Here is a 20661-nt window from a genome sequence, read left to right on the forward strand (position 1 = left end):
GAGACTTGATTGCTTAGTTTATTTAATTCTCAGACCACATCACATAGAATAATCTATCACAATAAATACGGAAAAATACATATTTGGACGTTTATGACGTTTATAAAGCAAATCGAATTTATTACACTAGTTTTCGGAAGGTTTTCTGATTTGTTGAAAATATGGGTTTGTTTATTTGTTAGCTTGTTATTTTCATCAAAAGATCCATTGGCCACAATGGTGGTTACTTAAACTGATTACATTCCAGGATAGCTAATATTTGGCTTTTATCAAATTCCTAGGCAGGTTGAAGTCAAAATCGTGTTAAAACTACGCTGTTCAAAAGGCACCGTTTAAAAGCGCTGTTACCACACTCTGGCGGCCATAGTTGGTTCTTCTGAACGTTAATCGCAAAAGAGAGCTATTGCGTAAAACTCGAACGCGGGCTTGAATAACCAGGCGTCCGAGGATTATAGGGCAATCCACGTTGGCAGACAGTAAGTCCGAGACAAACAGGGCTAGAGCGCAGTCCCTTCGGATGCCTAGAGTGTAGGGCAGGATTAACTGACAACGGTTTTCATAGCTCGGGAGCTTCAATTTGTTTTGCCTAGGAAGTGTAAAGCGTTTGAACCGGCGTTAGGCGGCCTCGATTCTGTCCCCGTTCTGGTAGTACGGATTCCGAACAACAGAGCAATATTCTAGCGTTGAGCGCAATAGTGATTTTAACCTAGTGTACGTCCCTAAAGTTTTCTGCTATTCGGAAGATGAACCCAAGCTCTCTTGATGACTTGTCCACAATGTATGAAGTATGTGGTTTGTATTTGTGAGCATATAAATTCACAGATTGTTTTAATGAATAAAAAAAACTTAAAAACTAATTATGACGAACGACACGAAAATGGTTAAGTAGCCGTTGACGAAACACACTGGACGACATATTAAAATCAAATGAATCGAAGCGGGTCATGCTGACCGTATTCCGAGGTTCCAGCAAAAGTAGGTTTCGAGGACAAAAGGGACTCTCAGGAGCGCACAAATTTAGCTGCACTAGGCAGTCAATGTCGCTTATCAGTAGTTTTGTAGCAAATGATGCTTGTGAGGTGATCCGTCGTACCTCCAGCGGTTCGATGTTTAGCAGACGGCAGCGGTCTTTGCATGGTGGCAAGTTTATTGGGTCACGCCACGGCAACAGCCGCAGAGCGTACCTTACAAATTTACGTTGAACATCTTCAATCTTAGCAATCTAGTTAGCATGGTAAGGGCACCATAACACAGCATTAGATTCCAGCAAGGAGCATACAAGCGAACAATTCAATGATCACAACAAACACAAAGGATCTTGAAACTCCGCTGCAATTTTGAATCCCAATTTTCGGTTTGCTCTACCCGCGTAAAAGAGCTTCCACAAACTTGATAATCATACACGATTGGCGAACTTTTCCGATGGATGGAAATAATGCTGCATATAGCGATACTTATTTTTGCACCATTCCACGAACAAATGTAGCGCCAAGCAGTCTGTTAGGCACTTGATGATTTTGAGAATTTTCGTATCATCCGTATAAATGAAACGACAATCCGATGGAAGCAGCAAAGAGAGATCGTTTATAAATAACGTTAACAGTAACGGACCGAGGTAACTACCTTGTGGAACTCCGGACCGGTTTGAGAACACTTCCGATGTTGTCGAACCTATTTGAACCATGACACAGCGGTTCGTCAAGTACGACCTGAACCAAGCTACGTCCATTGCTGAGAAGCCACGTAATTCAATTTTTTAAAGAAGAATTCCATGATCCACGCAGTCGAATGCTGCCTTGAGATCTATATATGCGGCATCGATTAGCCATCCGGAATCCATGTTTCGTAGGCAGTTCGTGGTAAACTGCATAAGATTAGTAGTTACGGAGCTATTTGTAAAAAAGCCATGCTGTTCACTGTCTATGTAACTCTTGCATCAAGCAAACAGAGTGTGGTTTACGATTATTTCAAACAGCTTTGAGCAGGCTTATAGAGAAGTAATTCCTCGATAATTGGAAACATCACGTTTATCGCCTTTTTTATAAACTAGGAACTGGTGGGAAAACTTCCAGTGTGTAGGGAACTCACTTTGTTGAACCGATAGATTAAACAGCCTAGCCAGCGGGTTACAAAGAGCGAGTGCATAGTGACTCAGCACAGACGACGGAATACCGTCAGGGCCAGAAGCAAACGAAAGCTTCAATTTTTACAGTGGCGGAACGATCAAGGAATATTTGTTTAAAGTACATTGCAAAAAGATTGCCCTTCTCAGTTTCAGTACAAGCAGCTATATTTTCTAAAAACATGGAGCACGGCAGCCCCGTTTCTTTTTATTTGGAGTTGACAAACGACCAATCAAATTTGGGGTTCCGACGAAGGTTCTCTTCAGTGGGCTTGACATGACGATTGTACAGGAAGTTATTGTAGCAAGGGGGCAAGTATATAACGCCAATACTGAGTGAGTTTGCGGTATGTCAACAACAACCCACAACTGTTCGAGCGTATTGGAAATCGTTGCGGGATCCATGTAAGCGTTTAGTTTAGTCAATACTGCTATTAAAACCCCCCACCGAGAATCTTGAGGCTGTTCAAGGGGGACCGATCATTCCTAAAGACGGTGTATTGATGTCCAAACAGTTGTGCGGAAAATATTGGGTCATTTAGCCAGGTCGGTTAGGACGACTATTTCGTACTCAGCTTCCGAAACAGCCAAGAAGAATGCGTCTATTTTTTTCCTTAGCCCGCGTACGTTTTGGTAGTAGATACGGATACTGCATGGAGTAGCACAGCTGGAAGGCGAAAAATCATCAGGTACAGCCGGTTCAATAGCATTAATATACTCGCCTGGGATAGCAGGCAGGACGCCCACTCTGCCGGGGCCCAATCTCAGGGCCGGGACGATTATAAAGAAGTAGATTAGCGTAGGGTTCTCCTGTATCGGGGGGCTCGGGGACTTTCTCAATGCTTGTTATTGGTTCTAGCTGGTTCATTGCATCACTCGCGTTAGCTTGGGAAACGGCATTATCCACAGAGCGTGTTGTAAAACTATCCTCAAGGCTACGGGCTACGGACTGATCAGCAGCATCGAGTGAAGCGTTGGTGCAGCAGGCGGTGTCGTCGTCTGAAAGGGGAGCATGCTGCAACACGGAGTGAATGAGTGTTGGGGTCGTATAAAAAATGTTACGATACTCGCTTGTGATGAGAACCGGAGGGTTCCCACCATCCATATCCAGCGTTACACACAGTTAGTGATGTCCTCCGACTGCTTTCGGTTTTATAGGTACTGGCGTTAAATTCACAAAAGAAGATTTCCGAAATTTTGGAAAAGGATATTCCTCAAATTGACGAAACGAAATCCCTTCAGGCCAAGTCGAAGAATCCAATGCGGTAGTTTTCAATTCACGATCCAGACCAACTTTGAATGAAACTGAGATCATGCTATTGATATCCTTTCCGTTGCCTACCAATTTGATCACCTCAGGGTTCTGCGAACTTTTCAGGTTTGCCCGTACCATAACGTTAATTTCCTCATTTGTTACTTCTGGTCTTATAAGAGACAAGTATAGCCAAAACTTATTTACCGGTTTTACACAGATTGGAACGGAAACAACATTTTCCAGATCTGTTTTCTAATGTGTTTTGCGCCAGGTCGAGTCCACGAGGCCATTTATCAGCTCGACGAGATTCGATTGGGGCTCAGTGGTTGTTTACTGGCATCGGAAAAGATGGGGTCGGTCTAGACAAGTGTCTGCAAGTTGTTTATTACATCCGTGAGTCGCCAGTGGCGACTGATTTTCAACTGCTTTCGTGATTGAGCGAAGATGCGAATTTTCAAACAAATCCGCACGTGTAACACAACTGCGTAATGAGAAAACCACATTCACTTTTTCAAAAGCACCATTCCACCCGATCAATTGTTTTCGACCAACTATTTTGCATAATTTGCATCGGGCGGTGGTCACCTATTTTCGTCCGCGTCCCTTATCACCAATTTTGACGTAGGACTACGTCTTTGTTTTCGATATGGGGGTGCACTCTGCAAATTCTACAAAAATGGTATGTAACGAAAAGTGGTCCAATTTTAAACGCATATAATTCAGCCATCTCACGATAAATTTTCAATTTTTTTGCGCAAATCGACCCGAAATACTTCTAAGAATAGATTCCAATAGATAAACCCAAAGATTTTTGATATCATAACATTAAAAAATTAAGTAATATACAACCTTGTCAAAATATCGCACATTAACACACATAAGATAGCGCTTCCCAAGCCCTGTACGACAGATTGGTGTACCTAGCGCGCTACGCTTCTATGAACGACGTCATCATCGACTATTTAAAGAACGGACTTGGCCCAGCGATGCCAACCTTTCAGTTTAAACTGGATTCTTCCAGTTTTTTTTTTGCTCGATCCAGCCAAACAGACAAATGTGTAAATCGTCCAGTTTTTTTAAATATTGTCCAGTTTTATCCAGTTTTTCCCAGAGGTGTGTGCCAAAATTATTTCCTCACTATAATACAATAAAAGTTTACTATATAAAATAATAATAAATAATAAAATAAAATAAATGAAATAGTGAAGAGTACAACCTCTCTAGGGAACAAGTTAATTGTTTTTCAGTAACCATATTTGGCTGCACCCTGTCATATTTCAATACACATTAGAAATTGATATGCTATGGAGTGCAAGATTAGCAGATATCGTTAATTAAAATGAAGATTGTTTTTGTAGTCTGTTTATTACTTATGGCACAGTGCGTTAGCTTGAAGGTACCAATTTTTTCGTTTAACATTTCAAATTTCTTAAAACTTGTAATGTGATATTATCTAAAAGTTATATTTAAATAGTAGCGATCACTTTTATACTATCTTAAATTAGAAATTCGCTGCTATATAAGAATAGTTTTCTTATTTTTTCTAATAGCTGAACGTTTTCATATTGAATAATGTTTGTCTTCATATTTGAGAATCCTGTTTTATTAAAAATAGATCCATTTTATTTAAAAAAAACTTTGCATCCCTAAACTTTGCATTCCCTTTTTGCAAGGATAAATTTGGTTATTTGGGCATCCAGTTTTCTCCAGTCTTTTTTAAAGAAAGATCCAGTTTTTTAAAATAAAGTTGGCAACGCTGACTTGGCCAGACACGCTCAGTTCCCTGTTGAACGGCAGGCGAAGCAGATCACTGCGCTGTGTTTTTTACAGCCAGTGTAGCTGAGTTAGAAGTCCGTTACACTGGCTGTGGAAGGAGGCTACCCTGTGTCGTCCAACAGGCGACCGCTCCAACTGCTTCCTAAATGCCGCTGTAATGTTGCCAGTACATTTTTGGTTTAACTAGCACATGTATTTGCTATTTGCGCTTGAAATTAAGTAATGTAGTGGTAGTAATAAGCTTCCCATTTTGGTTTAAACGCAAGGACAGTTTTTAAAACAGGATTTGATTAATTAGTTTAGCTCATCTAAGCAATTTTATCAATTCTGTAATTTAAAAGGAATTTTACGGAACTTGGTGAATTTGCCCCAATTGCAACTGGTATAATCAACCTGCACAAAGTGTTGCATAACGCAGGGCTGTTTTTTGGAACAAAATCATTCAGCCCTTCGCTATGCAAAATCACGATATTATGACAGATGGACTAAGCGCGGCCGTTCCTTTCAATCGGGAAAGGCTGCGTGGAATTTTGGTGAAATGCGCTAATAGTGTCGCGATGGTACTAGTTGTCTCTTTCGCTCTACCCATCATCATTAGCGTTGACTCATTTTGCATTGTGCGCTTGGGTTCAATGTTTGAAGCGAATGTGTTGGTAGGTAGGGGAACTGGCGGTAAAATGAACACGTTAAGCAAAGTCATTATTTTCTAACTAATAAGTGAATGAGCTATTACAATCACCTTATATGTTTCTTGTTAGACATGTTTTCGTCATACACACAATTTTTCAAACATGATTCTTGATTTCTGAACATGTCCAAAAATGAGACATGTTAGCGAGTGAGTAAAATGAACAGCTTCTGGTGACCTGCAAAATGTCCTGTATGCATGCAATGCGCAGCGTTGGAAAGCATTTTCCAATCAATGCTAATATCCCAACAAATCATGAGCTTTGCATACACACAGGGCATTTTGCAGAAAAAAAAATTGTCACGGAAGAATTGAATTTTCATGACGTAATATTAACCATTTTACAATCCTGTGCCATCGAAGCACATCTACAAACTTGGGGTTATCCATGGGTGTTTGAACTTTTAGGATCTGTTTGAGAGCAACTAGAAAGCTTGGTCTATACATGAGATGGCATTATATTGTCTAAAATTTGATTTTTCTTCACCGGTCCGGGTGTTTTTTCACACACACTAAGTACTAAGAAAATAAATATTTTACATTAAGTAGTATAGTCCTACGTCTACAGTTCGTGCAACCCCATAGGGCTGCCCCTTGTAGTTTTTATACAGTGATTCATCAGCAGTGCTATCTTTGAAAATGAACCACCTTGGTTATGCAACTAATTTTTTCCGATCATTTTTTAAATGCAAAGAAGTAAGCAGTCATCATTTCGTAATGTTTTGAATTACACATATTTTGTCGTATGTAATTTTAAATGTACTTTCATTTGATGGCATTGTAAGGGAACACGTATCCGCCGGTTGATGCCAATCGAGCTAACATTTCTTTAGACTGAACAAACTAATTTATTTGTTTGTTTAGTGTTTATTTGACCAACTAGGAAACGGATCCACTGGGTCTTTAATGCGGTTGGGAAATACGCATGGTCTTGTCTGAGTGAATGACTTTTGAATTATGTATGAGGGTGGAGAATTGACAATTCGAAAGATCAATTGATATCCAATTACCAATTTGCGGCAATCATTTCAGCACGAGGAACAAATGTTTTATGGTCATATTTAATGTTTTACTTTTAGTCCATTAACTCATCAGTCAATTATACTGAGCTAAGAATAAGTACGTACTATTTGGAAACGGGGGGTGTTTGATTCGTGCATGATGTTAATATCGTTTAGGAACGCAGCATTTATATTTTTTCTGTTTCGCGTCTTCATTGTAATATCGGAACGTTTACTCGAACGAGGTGGAAAATTTCAAGTTACGGGATCTCAATATGCTTGTGATTATACCAATAAGGATCATTTATAAATTCTGCCACGCTATTAGGAGGAAGAGATATGACCAATTGTGACATAAATGGGAGGGGAGCACGTCATGTGCTTTGACGCAATCGGCCGTTTTACGCACTATTGCGCTACATGGTGCATTCCATGGCGGAAATTCCATAGAACATGAACACTTTTGCGAGTAGCGGCATAAAAGTGCCACTACAAAATGAAGGAAAAACTAAAAGAATTTGATTCGTATTAGACCAAGGGGAAAAATAACGTGGTAATATGACAGAGAGTTAGTTAGTATTGGGTAATCTTTGCGTGACATAATTTTTGAATGTTCCACCATACCACTTTTAAATTCATTGTTTACGGTCCATTTTACATTGTCGACAACACTCCCGACAGTCGGCTGTCCGGAGTTCAAGTTGTTTTCGATGAAACAATCTCGATAAACAATTAGCCAGAGTTTAAACGCCTAGAAGATTTACGTATCCTACAGTCAATGAACTATTCAAACATGCACGAAAATATAGTCTCAGTCGCATCGCTTGCTTGAAGCGAATCCTGACTAACAACCCACCCACTACCCAATCCATGGTACTTATGGGAGTGTCGCTGAGTCGGGGCCTTCCGTTAAGTAAGTACCACATCAACACTACCTTTCTCATTCCAAGTTACGGTAAAGATGGTCGTGGCCCGCAATGGTTGCTCTCAGGCGAAACTCTCGCTTGGACTGGATCAATTGTTATTCCCAAACAATGCTCCTCAAGTAGTCTGGCTGGAAATGAGAGTCATCAGCCTGCAATCTACGAAGTATACCGTGCTTACGCAACGCAACGCAAATAAATGCTTTATATGTATAAACCGGTGGCAAAGCTGTACACAATTTTTCTTAGCTGTACACAGCCACTTTTACAAAAGCACCATTTAGCTAAACTGATAGTTTTTCCCGCAGCTATTTTGTATGATTTGAGTCGTTGTGATCTAACAAATCGGCCGTGTGGTATCCGGCCTAGAATTGAGCCACTGGAGTCCTGCTGCCATGTCGTAGGAGGCGACTGAAAGTAGGAGACCCTAAGTCAAGGTGTAGTTCCGTGCCGAGGACTTAATGATTGGAGGGTCTAAAATATGCCAGTCGCGCACGGAGCATTTTGGGTTTTGCCCTTGCTGTGTTATGCGAATCTCTGACACAGTGGACCATTATTTTCTTCGCAAATCGTGGGAATCAAATGATCATGTCCCATTTAAACCTGATATGGTTCGCTAAATGCGTTAACATCCCAACTCGCTTGGTGTCCTCTAGTTGTTGTGCAATTTGTGTTGGAGATGAAATGTGCAGTTCTCTAATCAACAATGGTTAGAATAGCACAAGTCAATCTCCAACATAAACGTACAGCAACTATGAATTTATCTCGACTCATGCAGGAAGGTAAAGCTTCCATAGCATTGGTTCATGAACCGTATTTCCATAAAGGAAACTTCTATTTTGGAAAGTTACTTAACACTGCCTTCATTGCTTACAACAAGACAGGCATGACTAACCCACGTGAAATGCCTCGTGCTTGCATTCTTGCAAATAAGGCTATTGACGCGTGTCTCATATCGGAGCTCACAACTCGCGATATCTGTGTTGTCACAGTTACATTGACTGTCGGAAACGTAGACAAAAAATATATATATTGTTCAGCATACCTACCGCATAACGAATCATCTCCTTCTGATGATTTCAAAAGCGTTGTATCATATTGTAGCAGAAATGGGCTTCCGCTCATTATCGGCAGTGATGCGAATGCTCATCACATCATTTGGGGCAGCTCAGACATCAATCTGAGAGGCTCTGAACTGATGGAGTACATAAGTAGTACAAATCTCCATATTCTGAATGTGGGAAACCGACCAACTTTTGCGAGGTCTGGGAGGGAGGAGGTGTTAGACATAACACTTTGCTCTGATAGAATTTTGCATGAACTGGGAAATTGGCAGGTTCCAAATGAAACTGAACCGTCTCTATCCGATCATAAATACATATTTTTCGAGCATTTTGATGTCACCTTCAATGTGGTGACATATCGTAATCCTAAGTCTACAAACTGGGACCTCTTTTTGGAAAACTTAGCGACTAAATTTCATGGATATTTTCCAACAATTAGTCAACTAGACGACTTAGATGACGTCGTGGATACGACAAACTCATTCATATTAGCATCCTACGAAGAAGCTTGTCCACTTCGTACTGTTAAATCGACTAGGGGAACCCCTTGGTGGAGGGCTGAGCTTGATAGAATGAAGAAAGTTATGAGAAGAGCTTGGAACCGGCGTCAGCGTGATGACTCCAGGGCTTTCAGGTCAGCTCGTAGTGCATATAAGAAATGTCTTAGATCTGCAGAACGGGCTGGCTGGCAAAGCCTATGCACTAATGTCTCTAGTCTGAACGAGGCTAGCAGATTAAATAAAATTCTCTCCAAATCGAATGATTTTCAGATGAACTCCTTGAAAACCAGAGATGGTGTTTATGTGACAGACGAAAAAGATGTTCTTAATTGTCTCTTCGACACACACTTTCCAGGTTGTATCGATCCGGAGTTGATCAATGTTCACAGATCTCATTCTGGTGATTCGGACTCGTGGGCGTTAGCACGCACATTGGTTTCCACTGAATCGGTCAAGTGGGCAGTTGACAGCTTTGCTCCATACAAATCACCCGGAAAAGATGGAATACTTCCCGTGCTACTGCAAAAGGGATTTGATATTCTTAAACATGTCTTGAAAAAGATTTTGCTTTCCAGTCTTGCTACCGGGTATATCCCGAAAGCATGGCGAGAAATAACTGTTAGATTTATTCCCAAAGGGGGGCGCTCAAGCTATGAAGAAGCCAAGAGTTTTAGGCCTATCAGCTTAAGTTCTTTTCTTCTGAAAGCTTTGGAACGGATAATCGATCATCACATCAGGAACGTTAGTTTAGTTGAATATCCTCTGCACAAAATGCAACATGCATATCAGTGTGGGAAATCCACGATCACTCTGCTTCACGATGTTGTTTACAACATTGAGAAAGCCTTCTCGCTCAAGCAATCTAGCTTGGGTGTATTCCTAGATATTGAGGGTGCTTTTGACAATGTGTCCTTCCAGTCTATTCTGGAAGCGACGCGCGGTCATGGGATACCTGCATGTATCTCAGGTTGGATAAACGCAATGCTTAGTAACCGCATACTTTGCTCGTCACTGCGACAGGCTGAGATACGGAAGTTGAGTATTTGCGGTTGTCCTCAGGGCGGCGTTCTGTCACCTTTGTTATGGAACTTAGTAGCTGACGGCTTGTTGAAGAAACTCAATGAGCTTGGATTTCCAACCTACGGGTTTGCTGACGATTACCAAATACTAATTACTGGATTTTGCATCGGAACAATCTTTGACTTGATGCAACAGGCATTAAGAGCTGTCGAACAGTGGTGTCGACAAGTTAAACTATCAGTTAACCCAAGCAAAACTTCAATGGTTCTTTTCACGAAGAAGCGAATAACAACCGGGGTTCGTCCCTTGCAGTTCTTTGATTCTGAGCTGCTGTGTGCAGATCAAGTCAAATACGTTGGAGTCATATTGGATTCCAAACTGAATTGGTCTGCTCACATTGAGTTCAGAGTCAAGAAAGCGTGCATGGCCTTCGGGCAGTGCAGACGAACTTTTGGAAAGACCTGGGGTCTCAAACCTAAATACATCTATTGGATTTACACGACAATTGTACGTCCAATACTGTCATACGGATGCCTTGTGTGGTGGCAGAGGGGAGAGGTGGTGACAGTCCAGTCAAAGCTAAACCATCTGCAAAGAATGGCGCTCATGGCGTTGACTGGTGCTTTCACCACGACTCCGACTGCTGCTCTTGAGGCACTTCTAAATATCAAACCATTACACATACACTTAAAACAAGAAGCACTATCATGTGCATACAGACTACAGGTTACTGGGCTTTGGAACAGTAATCATGTTGATCTTGCTACCAGTCATACACGATTGTGGTCACAAATGGTTACATGGGGTGAAGATATTCTTGCTCCCAGCGATATTACACTCACTTGTAGTTTTCCTTACAGGACATTCCATGTGAAGATTCCCTCTCGAGAGGAGTGGTTGTCTGGCTTTATGGAAAGACAACAACAAACGCAAGTGGTTTGTTATACTGACGGTTCTCTGATGGAGGGACGTGCCGGTGCTGGTGTCTACTGTCGTGAAATGAGATTGGAACAATCTCACTCACTAGGTAGATACTGTACTGTATTCCAAGCAGAAATCTTTGCGATTATGTGCGGGGTGCAATCGGCCCTTCAACTGAGTTTGTCCGGCAGAGTTATAAACTTCTGCTCCGATAGTCAGGCTGCAATCAAGGCCCTTAGCTCAGACAAATCCCGGTCCAAGCTAGTGATCGCGTGCCGAACCCAAATCGAAGAACTAAGCATTGTCAACACTATCTACCTTGTCTGGGTGCCCGGACATTGCGGTATTACTGGAAATGAATGGGCTGACGAATTGGCCAGGGCAGGTTCAGCGATTGACTTCGTTGGTCCTGAGCCCGCGCTGCCAATTTCGACAAGTTGGATAAGGGAAAAAATACGGTCCTGGGCTTCGTCCGAGCACCGCAATTATTGGAGAAATCTACAAACGTGTCGCCAAACAAAGGCGTTTCTAGAACAACCATGCCCAGTGGTTTCGAAAAATCTCTTACATTTTTCGAAGCTCCACTGCGGCATGCTGACCAGGGCTTTAACCGGCCACTGCAAACTCAATTATCACATGGCAACTATTCAGCGCGCTGAGTCTTTTTCATGTGATCTTTGTGAATCCGACTACGGAACTTCATATCATCTGATATGCAACTGCCCAGCGCTAGCGCAATTGCGATTACGAGTCTTCAGCCGTCCTTATATAGACGAAACCATGTTTGGTCGACTGAAACTCAGAGACATACTAAAGTTTCTTATCCAATGTGGTAAAGAGCTTTAGGCTTATTCGCAGGCAAGTTGAACTACTTGTGAGTTTAATTTACCTGTTGTTTATTTTTTGTTTTGTGCTGTTTTTCCCACCCTTCCAAGTCTACTTCCCCACACCTCCTTGTCCTTTCCTTCCGCTCAGGAAATGATGAAAACACACGGCAAGGCACAAATCCCCGACTATGTACGGGGAACGTGCCATTTGAGCCAATATATTCTGATTCCTGATTCCTGGCTGGAAATGAGAGTCATCAGCCTGCAATCTACGAAGTATACCGTGCTTACGCAACGCAACGCAAATAAATGCTTTATATGTATAAACCGGTGGCAAAGCTGTACACAATTTTTCTTAGCTGTACACAGCCACTTTTACAAAAGCACCATTTAGCTAAACTGATAGTTTTTCCCGCAGCTATTTTGTATGATTTGAGTCGTTGTGATCTAACAAATCGGCTGATATTCTTCGTTTAGTGTTTTGAAAAGGTTTAAATGAATAATCCGGTGGCAAAGCTGAACACAATTTTTCCTACCCAGCGTTCAAATCTAACACATGCTCAGAAAAGGTTACTTGAACCTTAACCAACCAGGTTTCTTCGCAATAACTCTGCAATTGTCACGTATGATAATAATCGACAACAAATGTAGTACCAGGACATTACTTTTAACGAAGCATTTCACTTGTATAGCAGTGAAATTCGCAAACAAAATAAGTAAAATGAAAATCCACGTTTCCCAGTTTGCCTCCAGTATCAAACCATCAACAGAAACTTATATCAGTATTCAACAAATCAACATAATCTGCTTCAAATCGTCAATCACAGCCATACTATCGTTTGTTTGAAGAAATCTAATAAAAGAGCACACTCCTTCGCAGTGCACTCTGGAGTGCGCGCCGTTGTGAATTTTTTTTGAGAACGCCATACATAATTGAAAGAGCAAGAGAGCGCGGTCTCTCACACCCAACCACCCCATCGCCTTGAAATTCGTTTATTTAGCTCCAAAAGAAAAAGCGTTCTGTTTTTTTCTGTAGTCTGTGATCATTGTATGCCTAAAACTGGCGCGCCTGTAGGGCAAACAGGTCTAATACGCCCCCCTTAAGCAAAAATAGCTATATTTCACCTGTCGACGCTATGATCTTCTCACTAACTACTCTAATTTATTGTTATATTAGTTAGAAATTAGTACCCGTTTCATTCTTTATTAAAAACATCCTGATACAAGTACAATTAAACATTTTTCAAAGATGCCTAAATTCTAGTTTTTTCTTTCACCCAGGGCAAAATGCCCCCGGTGAAAGTGTAATATGCCCCACAACAAGAGGACGGTATGCCCCACAGCAATCGGTGAGTATGCCCCACAACAATGGGTGGGGCGTTTTGGCCGGTGATGAGCTGTTGTGAATACATGAATAATTCTACACACACACATAGTTTTAAGCCAAGCTATAAACTAAGATAGAAACTATAATATTCTAGTAAGCTGCTTGAAATAGTTCTATCGAATCCGACTGTTTCTACTTGGTTGTAATGCTATTGGAAAAAGTGGATGCTTACATAAAAGTAGCTCTTTTGAAACTTTTGTGTATATTATTGTTTTGCAACATATTACAAATACCAAACTAACTTAGTACGTTGATTTCATGAAACGATACTGTTATCAGTCATTTTTACTTTTTAAATAATTCAGGAATCTTGGGAATCAAACAGGGGCATTTAGCCCCGGTGGGGCGTATTATACCCTTTTACCCTACATCATTGAAATGATGCCTGGCGGCAGTCATGGAATACAGTCGGGTCTCCTACTACGCGGATTCCTACAACGCGGCTTCCTACTGCGCGGATTCCTACTGCGCGGTACCCGCGTTGTAGGATACCTGTAGCTTATGGGATTTCGACTAATTGGGGCTGTGGCCGATTATTTCGTCCGTGTCAACATATAGCGCCATACTTTCTTCGGCAAAGTTGTTGTACTCACTTGGGCCTACAACTTAGAGTAATTGGGTATCCAATTAGTTGAGAACTATGCCGCCAGGGGTGCTATGAAGAAAGAGTAAATAAATCGAAATTCTCGTCGTAAACTCGACTATCATCAAACGGATTCAATGTCAAATATATCAAGACCCTGATTCTTTTGAAAGGTAGTGTCTTTGGGAAATTTATAAAAGAAGTCCAGAGCTTCTGGATGGTAGAAAGTATAACTCGCAATTACCCCACCAGGCGGCGCTAGTGCTAATGCAAATATTCAACACATGTTAAAATAATTCTATATCTCAACATCGTGATTAGATAGAGTAGTACTGTCTTCAGCCAAGTTACTCGAGAGGTCGAGGAGTACCCAACGGTAACAGATTAGTTTGAAATACTCTCACTATGCGGCGCTAGTGAGCGTAGAAGCTTTTAACATATGGTAGATTATGATATATCTCAAAAGTCTAATAACTTGGAAAAATGGTGTTTTCGGCAAAGTTCTCGAGGAGGTCTAAGGCTACTAGATTATGGATAAATTAAACTGGAATGGACCCACCAGGCGGCGCTAGTGAGCATTTTCTTTCAAAGCATGTATCTCGAGATCATGATCATTTGGAAGGGTGGTGTCTTTGGCAATATTTATAGGCAGATCGAGCTCTGTCATACGGCGAACAAATTAGTTCAGAACTCGCCCACTAGATGGCGCTAATGAGAATGAAACTTTCTCAACATTATAGATATATTTCTAAAGTCTGACAATTTAGGAAAACGCTGTTTTTGGTAAAGTTCTCCATGGGGACAAGTGCTGTTTGAAAATGTATAGAAAAAATTCGATTTTACCCACTAGGTGACGCTAGTGAGCACGATTTTTTCCTTTAAATTTCTGCATCTCAATATAAAAGCAGTTTAGAAGTGTGGTGTCTTCAACAAAGTTTCTCGAGAGGTCGAGGACTACTCGACGGTAACAGATTAGTTTAGAATACTCTCACTATGTGGCGCTAGTGAGCGTAGATACTTTCAGTATGTAGTAGATAATGATATATCTCAAAAGTCTAACAACTTAGAATGATGGTGTTTTCGGCAAAGTTCTTTAGGAGATCAAAGGCTACTCGATTATGGATAGATTAAGGTTGAATGGCGCTAGTGAGCATTATTTTTCATATCCTGTATCTCGCGTTCATGATTATTTGGAAGGGTGGTGTCTTTGGCAATGTTCACAGACAGGTCGAGCTCTGTCTTAAGGCGAATGAATTAGTTCTGAACTTGCCCACTAGGCGTCGCTAATGAGAATGCAACTTTCTCAACATTATAGATATATTTCTAAAGTCCGATAATTTAGGAAAACGCTGTTTTTGATAAAGTTCTACAGGGGGACAAGTGCTGTATTTTGGATTAACCCGCTAGATGACACTAGTGAGCACACATTTTTTCTTTCAATTTTTGCATCTCAACATAAAGGCAGTTTAGAAAGGTGGTATCTTCCACAAAGTTGCTTGAGAGGTCGAGAACTACCCAACGATTAATTTAGAATACTCTCACTATGCGGCGCTAGTGAGCGCAGAAATTTTTAGGACCTGATAAATTATGGTACTTCTCAAGAGTGTAACTTAGAAAGATGGTGTTTTCGGCAAAGTTCTTGAGGAAATCAAGGGCTGCTCGATTATAGACAGACTAAATTAGAATGGACCCGTCAGGCGGCGCTAGTGAGCAAGCTTTTCAAATTTTATTTCTCGGGATAAGGATAATTTGGATGAGTGGTATCTTCGGCAAAATTCATCGACAGGTTGAGTTTCATCTTACTGTGATCAGATTAGTTCAGAACTCACTCATTGCTAGGGAGAATACAACTTCTAGTACGTAGTAGCTTAAGTCAAAAGTTTGATAATTCATGAAAATGGTGTTATCAGATTAACGTGGATTTCAGTTACTATGTGGCACTAGAGAGAAAAAAAATGTTTACGAATTTTGGCACCTCAAAATCATGACAGTTTAAAAGAAGGCTTTCTTCAGTGAAATTCATCGGTAGTCCTAGAGCTGTCTGATGATGGCAGATTGGTTTTGAATACTCTCATAATGCGCCAGAGAATGGGTTGATGAATTTATCTTCTTATCCGTTGAGGCTACTTCAGAAATTTAAATAAAATTAACAAGAATCAGAGTAGTAAATAAATATTCATAATCGAGTAGCCCTTATTCTTCCTCAAAAACTTTTCCGAAAACACCATCTTTCTAATTTATTAGACTTCTGAGATAATTCATAATCTATCATATGCTGAAAGCTTCCACGCCCACTAACACCGCATAGTGAGAGTATATCAAACTAATCGGTTACCATTGGGTAGTCCTTGACCTATCAAACAGTTTTGTTTAAGACACCACCTTTCTAAATTGCCTTAATATTGAAATGATGAAATTGAAAAAAATGCGTGCTTACTAGTGTCACCCAGAACACGTGCTTACTCGCGTAACCAAGTATTTACCAGACTTTAAAAAAGATCTACAATATTCTGAAAGTTTTATCCTCCTTAGCGCCGCCTAATGGGTGAGTTCTAAACTAATATGTTCAACGTAAGGCAGAACTCGACCTGCCGATGAATATTACCAAAGACATCACCGTTGCAAATTATTATGATCTCGAGATACAGAATATAATATATACTAGCTAACTATAGTAACCTTGAGGGTCCATTCCAATTCAATCTATCCTTGATCGAATAGTCCTTGAGCTCTTCAAGAACTTTGCCGAAAGCACCATCATTAGACATTTGAGATCTATCACAATCTACCACATGCTGAAAGTATCTACGCTCACTAGCGCCACACAGTGAGTGTATTCTAAACTAATCTGTTACCGTCGGGTAGTCCTCGACCTCTCGAGAAACTTTGTTGAACACACCACCCTTCTAAACTGCCTTTATATTGAGATGCAGAAATTTAAAGGAAAAATTCGTGCTCACTAGCGTCACCTAGTGGGTAAAATCGAAATTTTTCTATACATTTTCAAACAGCACTTGTCCCCATGGAGAACTTTACCAAAAACAGCGTTTTCCTAAATTATCAAACTTTAGAAATATATCTATAATGTTAAGAAAGTTTCATTCCCATTAGCGCCATCTAGTGGGCGAGTTCTGAACTAATTTGTTCGCCGTAGGACAGAGCTCGACCTGCCTATAAATATTGCCAAAGACACCACCCTTCCAAATGATCATGATCTCGAGATACATGCTTTGAAAGAAAATGCTCGCTAGCGCCGCCTGGTGGGTCCATTCCAGTTTAATTTATCCATAATCTAGTAGCCTTAGACCTCCTCGAGAACTTTGCCGAAAACACCATTTGTCCAAGTTATTAGAGTTTTGAGACACATCATAATCTACCAAATGTTGAAAGCTTCTACGCTCACTAGCGCCGCATAGTGAGAGTATTCCAAACTAATCTGTTACCGTTGGGTAGTCCTCGACCTCTCGAGCAACTTTGCTGAAGACAGTACTACTCCATCTAATCACGATGTTGAGATATAGAATTATTTTAACATGTGTTGAATATTTGCATTAGCACTAGCGCCGCCTGGTGGGGTAATTGCGAGTTATACTTTCTACCATCCAGAAGCTCTGGACTTCTTTTATAAATTTCCCAAAGACACTACCTTTCAAAATAATCAGGGTCTTGATATATTTGACATTGAATCCATTTGATGAATTTCGATTTATTTACTCTTTCTTCATAGCACCCCTGGCGGCATAGTTCTGAACTAATTGGATACCCAATTGCTCTAAGTTGTAGGCCCAAGTGAGTACAACAACTTTGCCGAAGAAAGTATGGCGCTATATGTTGACACGGACGAAATAATCGGCCACAGCCCCAATTAGTCGAAATCCCATAAGCTACGGGTATCCTACAACGCGGATTCCTTTTTCACGCCCCCAGTTAACCGCGTAGTAGGAGACCCGACTGTATATTGCTTCGAGCTGACGGAACGTAGCAACTACTACGAGGTCAGAAAGCAAACTGACGAATTTTTCTTATGTGCTGCTTTTATATATATATATATATATATATATATATATATATATATATATATATATATATATATATATATATATATATATATATATATATATATATATATATATATATATATATATATATATATATATATATATATATATATATATATATATATATATATATATATATATATATATATATATATATATATATATATATATATATATATATATATATCGCGGTTCATTGGATAGCGAAGCGGCGGTCCCAGCAACGCTCGCTGCTTGGTTGAATTATTCGGATCAATCAGTGCTGATAATTACCACTTTCACAAAATACATTATTTTTGTTATTTATAGTAATAGCACATTTTACTGAATCAAATACAATATACGTGCACATATTGCCAATTAACAGAAGTTACAACAGCCTTTGAAAACTGGGAAAATATTTCAGCAGAAACTTTGAAGCGGGACCCCTGTATTGAAACGTTAGAAGTATTCTACTTCAAAATAATATTATGTTTTAATCCTTATATTTCGTCAACTGCTGTACGGAAACGAATTATAACAAGAATGTGAAGTGAACTATTTACGAACTATAACTATAACTAGCACTTTTTTACGAACTAATTCAATTTACGAACCACTGGTTTGGTTCGTAAAATGAGGTTCCAGTGTATTTTAAGCGTGCTTTCAAATTCAAGATAATTGATATTTACCTACATTAGAAAGAAAAGTTTTAATACAAGGCTTTTGGACGTGTCCTTGTTTGCAAACAAAAAAACCATTTTAAATTATACATGTTGGATAATCATGGAACATTAAAATGGACTCAGTTTCACAACATTGTATGGTCACGAATATCTATATATTTTAACAAGAAAATCATCGCCTCCAATTGAGAAAGTTATGAGCACCCTATAATTTCAAACTTCTCTAACAAAAGCAAAGTTTGAGCATGATGTGTTGGATCTTCGACAGCTTAGCCGATAAAAGCTTTAACCGAGTCGAAACAGTACATCCACCATCGTACATGTGAACGGAAATGGTAATTTTCGAGTACTGGACCAAGGACAGCTTTATGCGAGTGCAGCTTCTTTGCCTATCTTTGATTGGTATAAGACTAAATGCCACCGTGTCAAGCAGAGTACTATTTCATATTTGCTTTTTGGCGGTGGTGTTTGTCGATTCTGCTACTATTTTATTTGCCATGAGAAATTCTCATGATATTGTGCTTGTCTGTGATAGTTTAGGACCCGCATTTACGGGTTACTTAGCGATTGTAAAACATTTTTACGTCAACCTACACCGAAATGAACTGTGGCGAATTATTTTCGTTCTCAAACGATTGAAAGCAAAGGGTACAAAGCTACTAAACTTAAAGAAACGCTTAATCCATAATTGAATGATGTGCAATTGCAAAATTACAGTTACACCCGAAGAAGCACAGATCATCGAGCAAAGCAACAAGATTGATCAGCGTTTGGCAACAGTTTATGTGCTAGCGACCACTTCAACCGGAATGCTGTTTGTCCTTGCCGCAATCGTTAGAGGGCTATACAGTTTGATTTCTCAGGGCCACGTCGAGTGGCATCTTCCACTTTCATTAAGGTACGTATGTCCTCAATTGACTGCGATGTTTTGATGTTTATAATCAATCAGTTTCGAATATTTTCAGTTTCCCCTTCGACATAAGTCATCCTCTGGTGTTTGGATTTCTGTTCATTTTGACCAGTTCCGCTCTGTTCATTGTTTCCTTTGCCAGCGTATCCGCCGAAGCTTTTTTCGCAGGATTGGCAGGAAATCTTGCAGCTCACTTCAAGTGCATACATAAACGTTTCGAAGATCGTAGTTTCGACGAAAATGATGGGTCATTGAAAGAGCTGATAGACTATCACGAACTAGTTTTGGATCAATCCAATCGGTTGATGGCCGCTTTCAGGATGATTATTTTTATGGACCTTCTGGTTGCTTCAGTGCTTTTGTGCATTCTATGCTTTCAATTAGTAATGTTTTTAGGATCTTCTCTATTATTAATCATGGCCTATTTATTGTATATAGTTGTGATTGTCATTCAAGTTAGCTTTTTCTCTTACTTTGGATCTCTTCTGTCACATGAGGTAATTTTGTAAACAGCTGGATACCTGTTGTTTGAATACTGTCATTTTTCCAGAGCACATTGGTATCGGATGCTATCTACTGTAGCAATTGGTACGAGGCATCTCCTAAAACTCGGAAAATGTTACTTCTATGCATGATGAGATCACAGTTACCGGTTAATATAAATGCGGGGTTCATGCGGGCATCCCTACCAACCTTGTTAGCGGTAAGTTTCGAGTCACAACAACGTGAGTTCTTTAACGTCTTGGAGTATTTCAGATTATCAACTCGGCAGGGTCCTCCGTTACTTTGCTTTTGTCATTTACCTAGATAAGGAACGTCCGAGGATCAGTTTTTTGATGAATATAAATAATACATATTCGAAGGTGGCTTGAAAAATTCTTGACCATCAGAGGGATAAATCAGAGTTTCTGAATAAAGTTGGCGCTATAGATGGCACTCAATCAGCTTAAAAATCGATTTC

General features: G+C 40.1%; 2 protein-coding genes across 3 annotated transcripts in view; one reads left to right on the plus strand and one right to left on the minus strand.

Moving 5' to 3' along the window:
* LOC131694009 (uncharacterized) overlaps nt 1-20661 on the minus strand; it is a 405981-nt gene that overhangs the window by 215617 nt on the left and 169703 nt on the right. The gene's annotated exons all lie outside the window — the stretch shown is intronic.
* Nucleotides 1683-20511, plus strand: LOC131687912 (odorant receptor 82a-like). The gene is made up of 4 exons (XM_058972007.1): nt 1683-1743; nt 19508-19639; nt 19716-20197; nt 20251-20511. Exons 1-4 carry the CDS (start codon nt 1683-1685, stop codon nt 20509-20511), a joined length of 936 nt encoding a protein of 311 aa, XP_058827990.1.

Source organism: Topomyia yanbarensis, chromosome 3 (assembly GCF_030247195.1).
Source record: "Topomyia yanbarensis strain Yona2022 chromosome 3, ASM3024719v1, whole genome shotgun sequence".
In the NCBI taxonomy this organism is placed as follows: domain Eukaryota; kingdom Metazoa; phylum Arthropoda; class Insecta; order Diptera; family Culicidae; genus Topomyia; species Topomyia yanbarensis.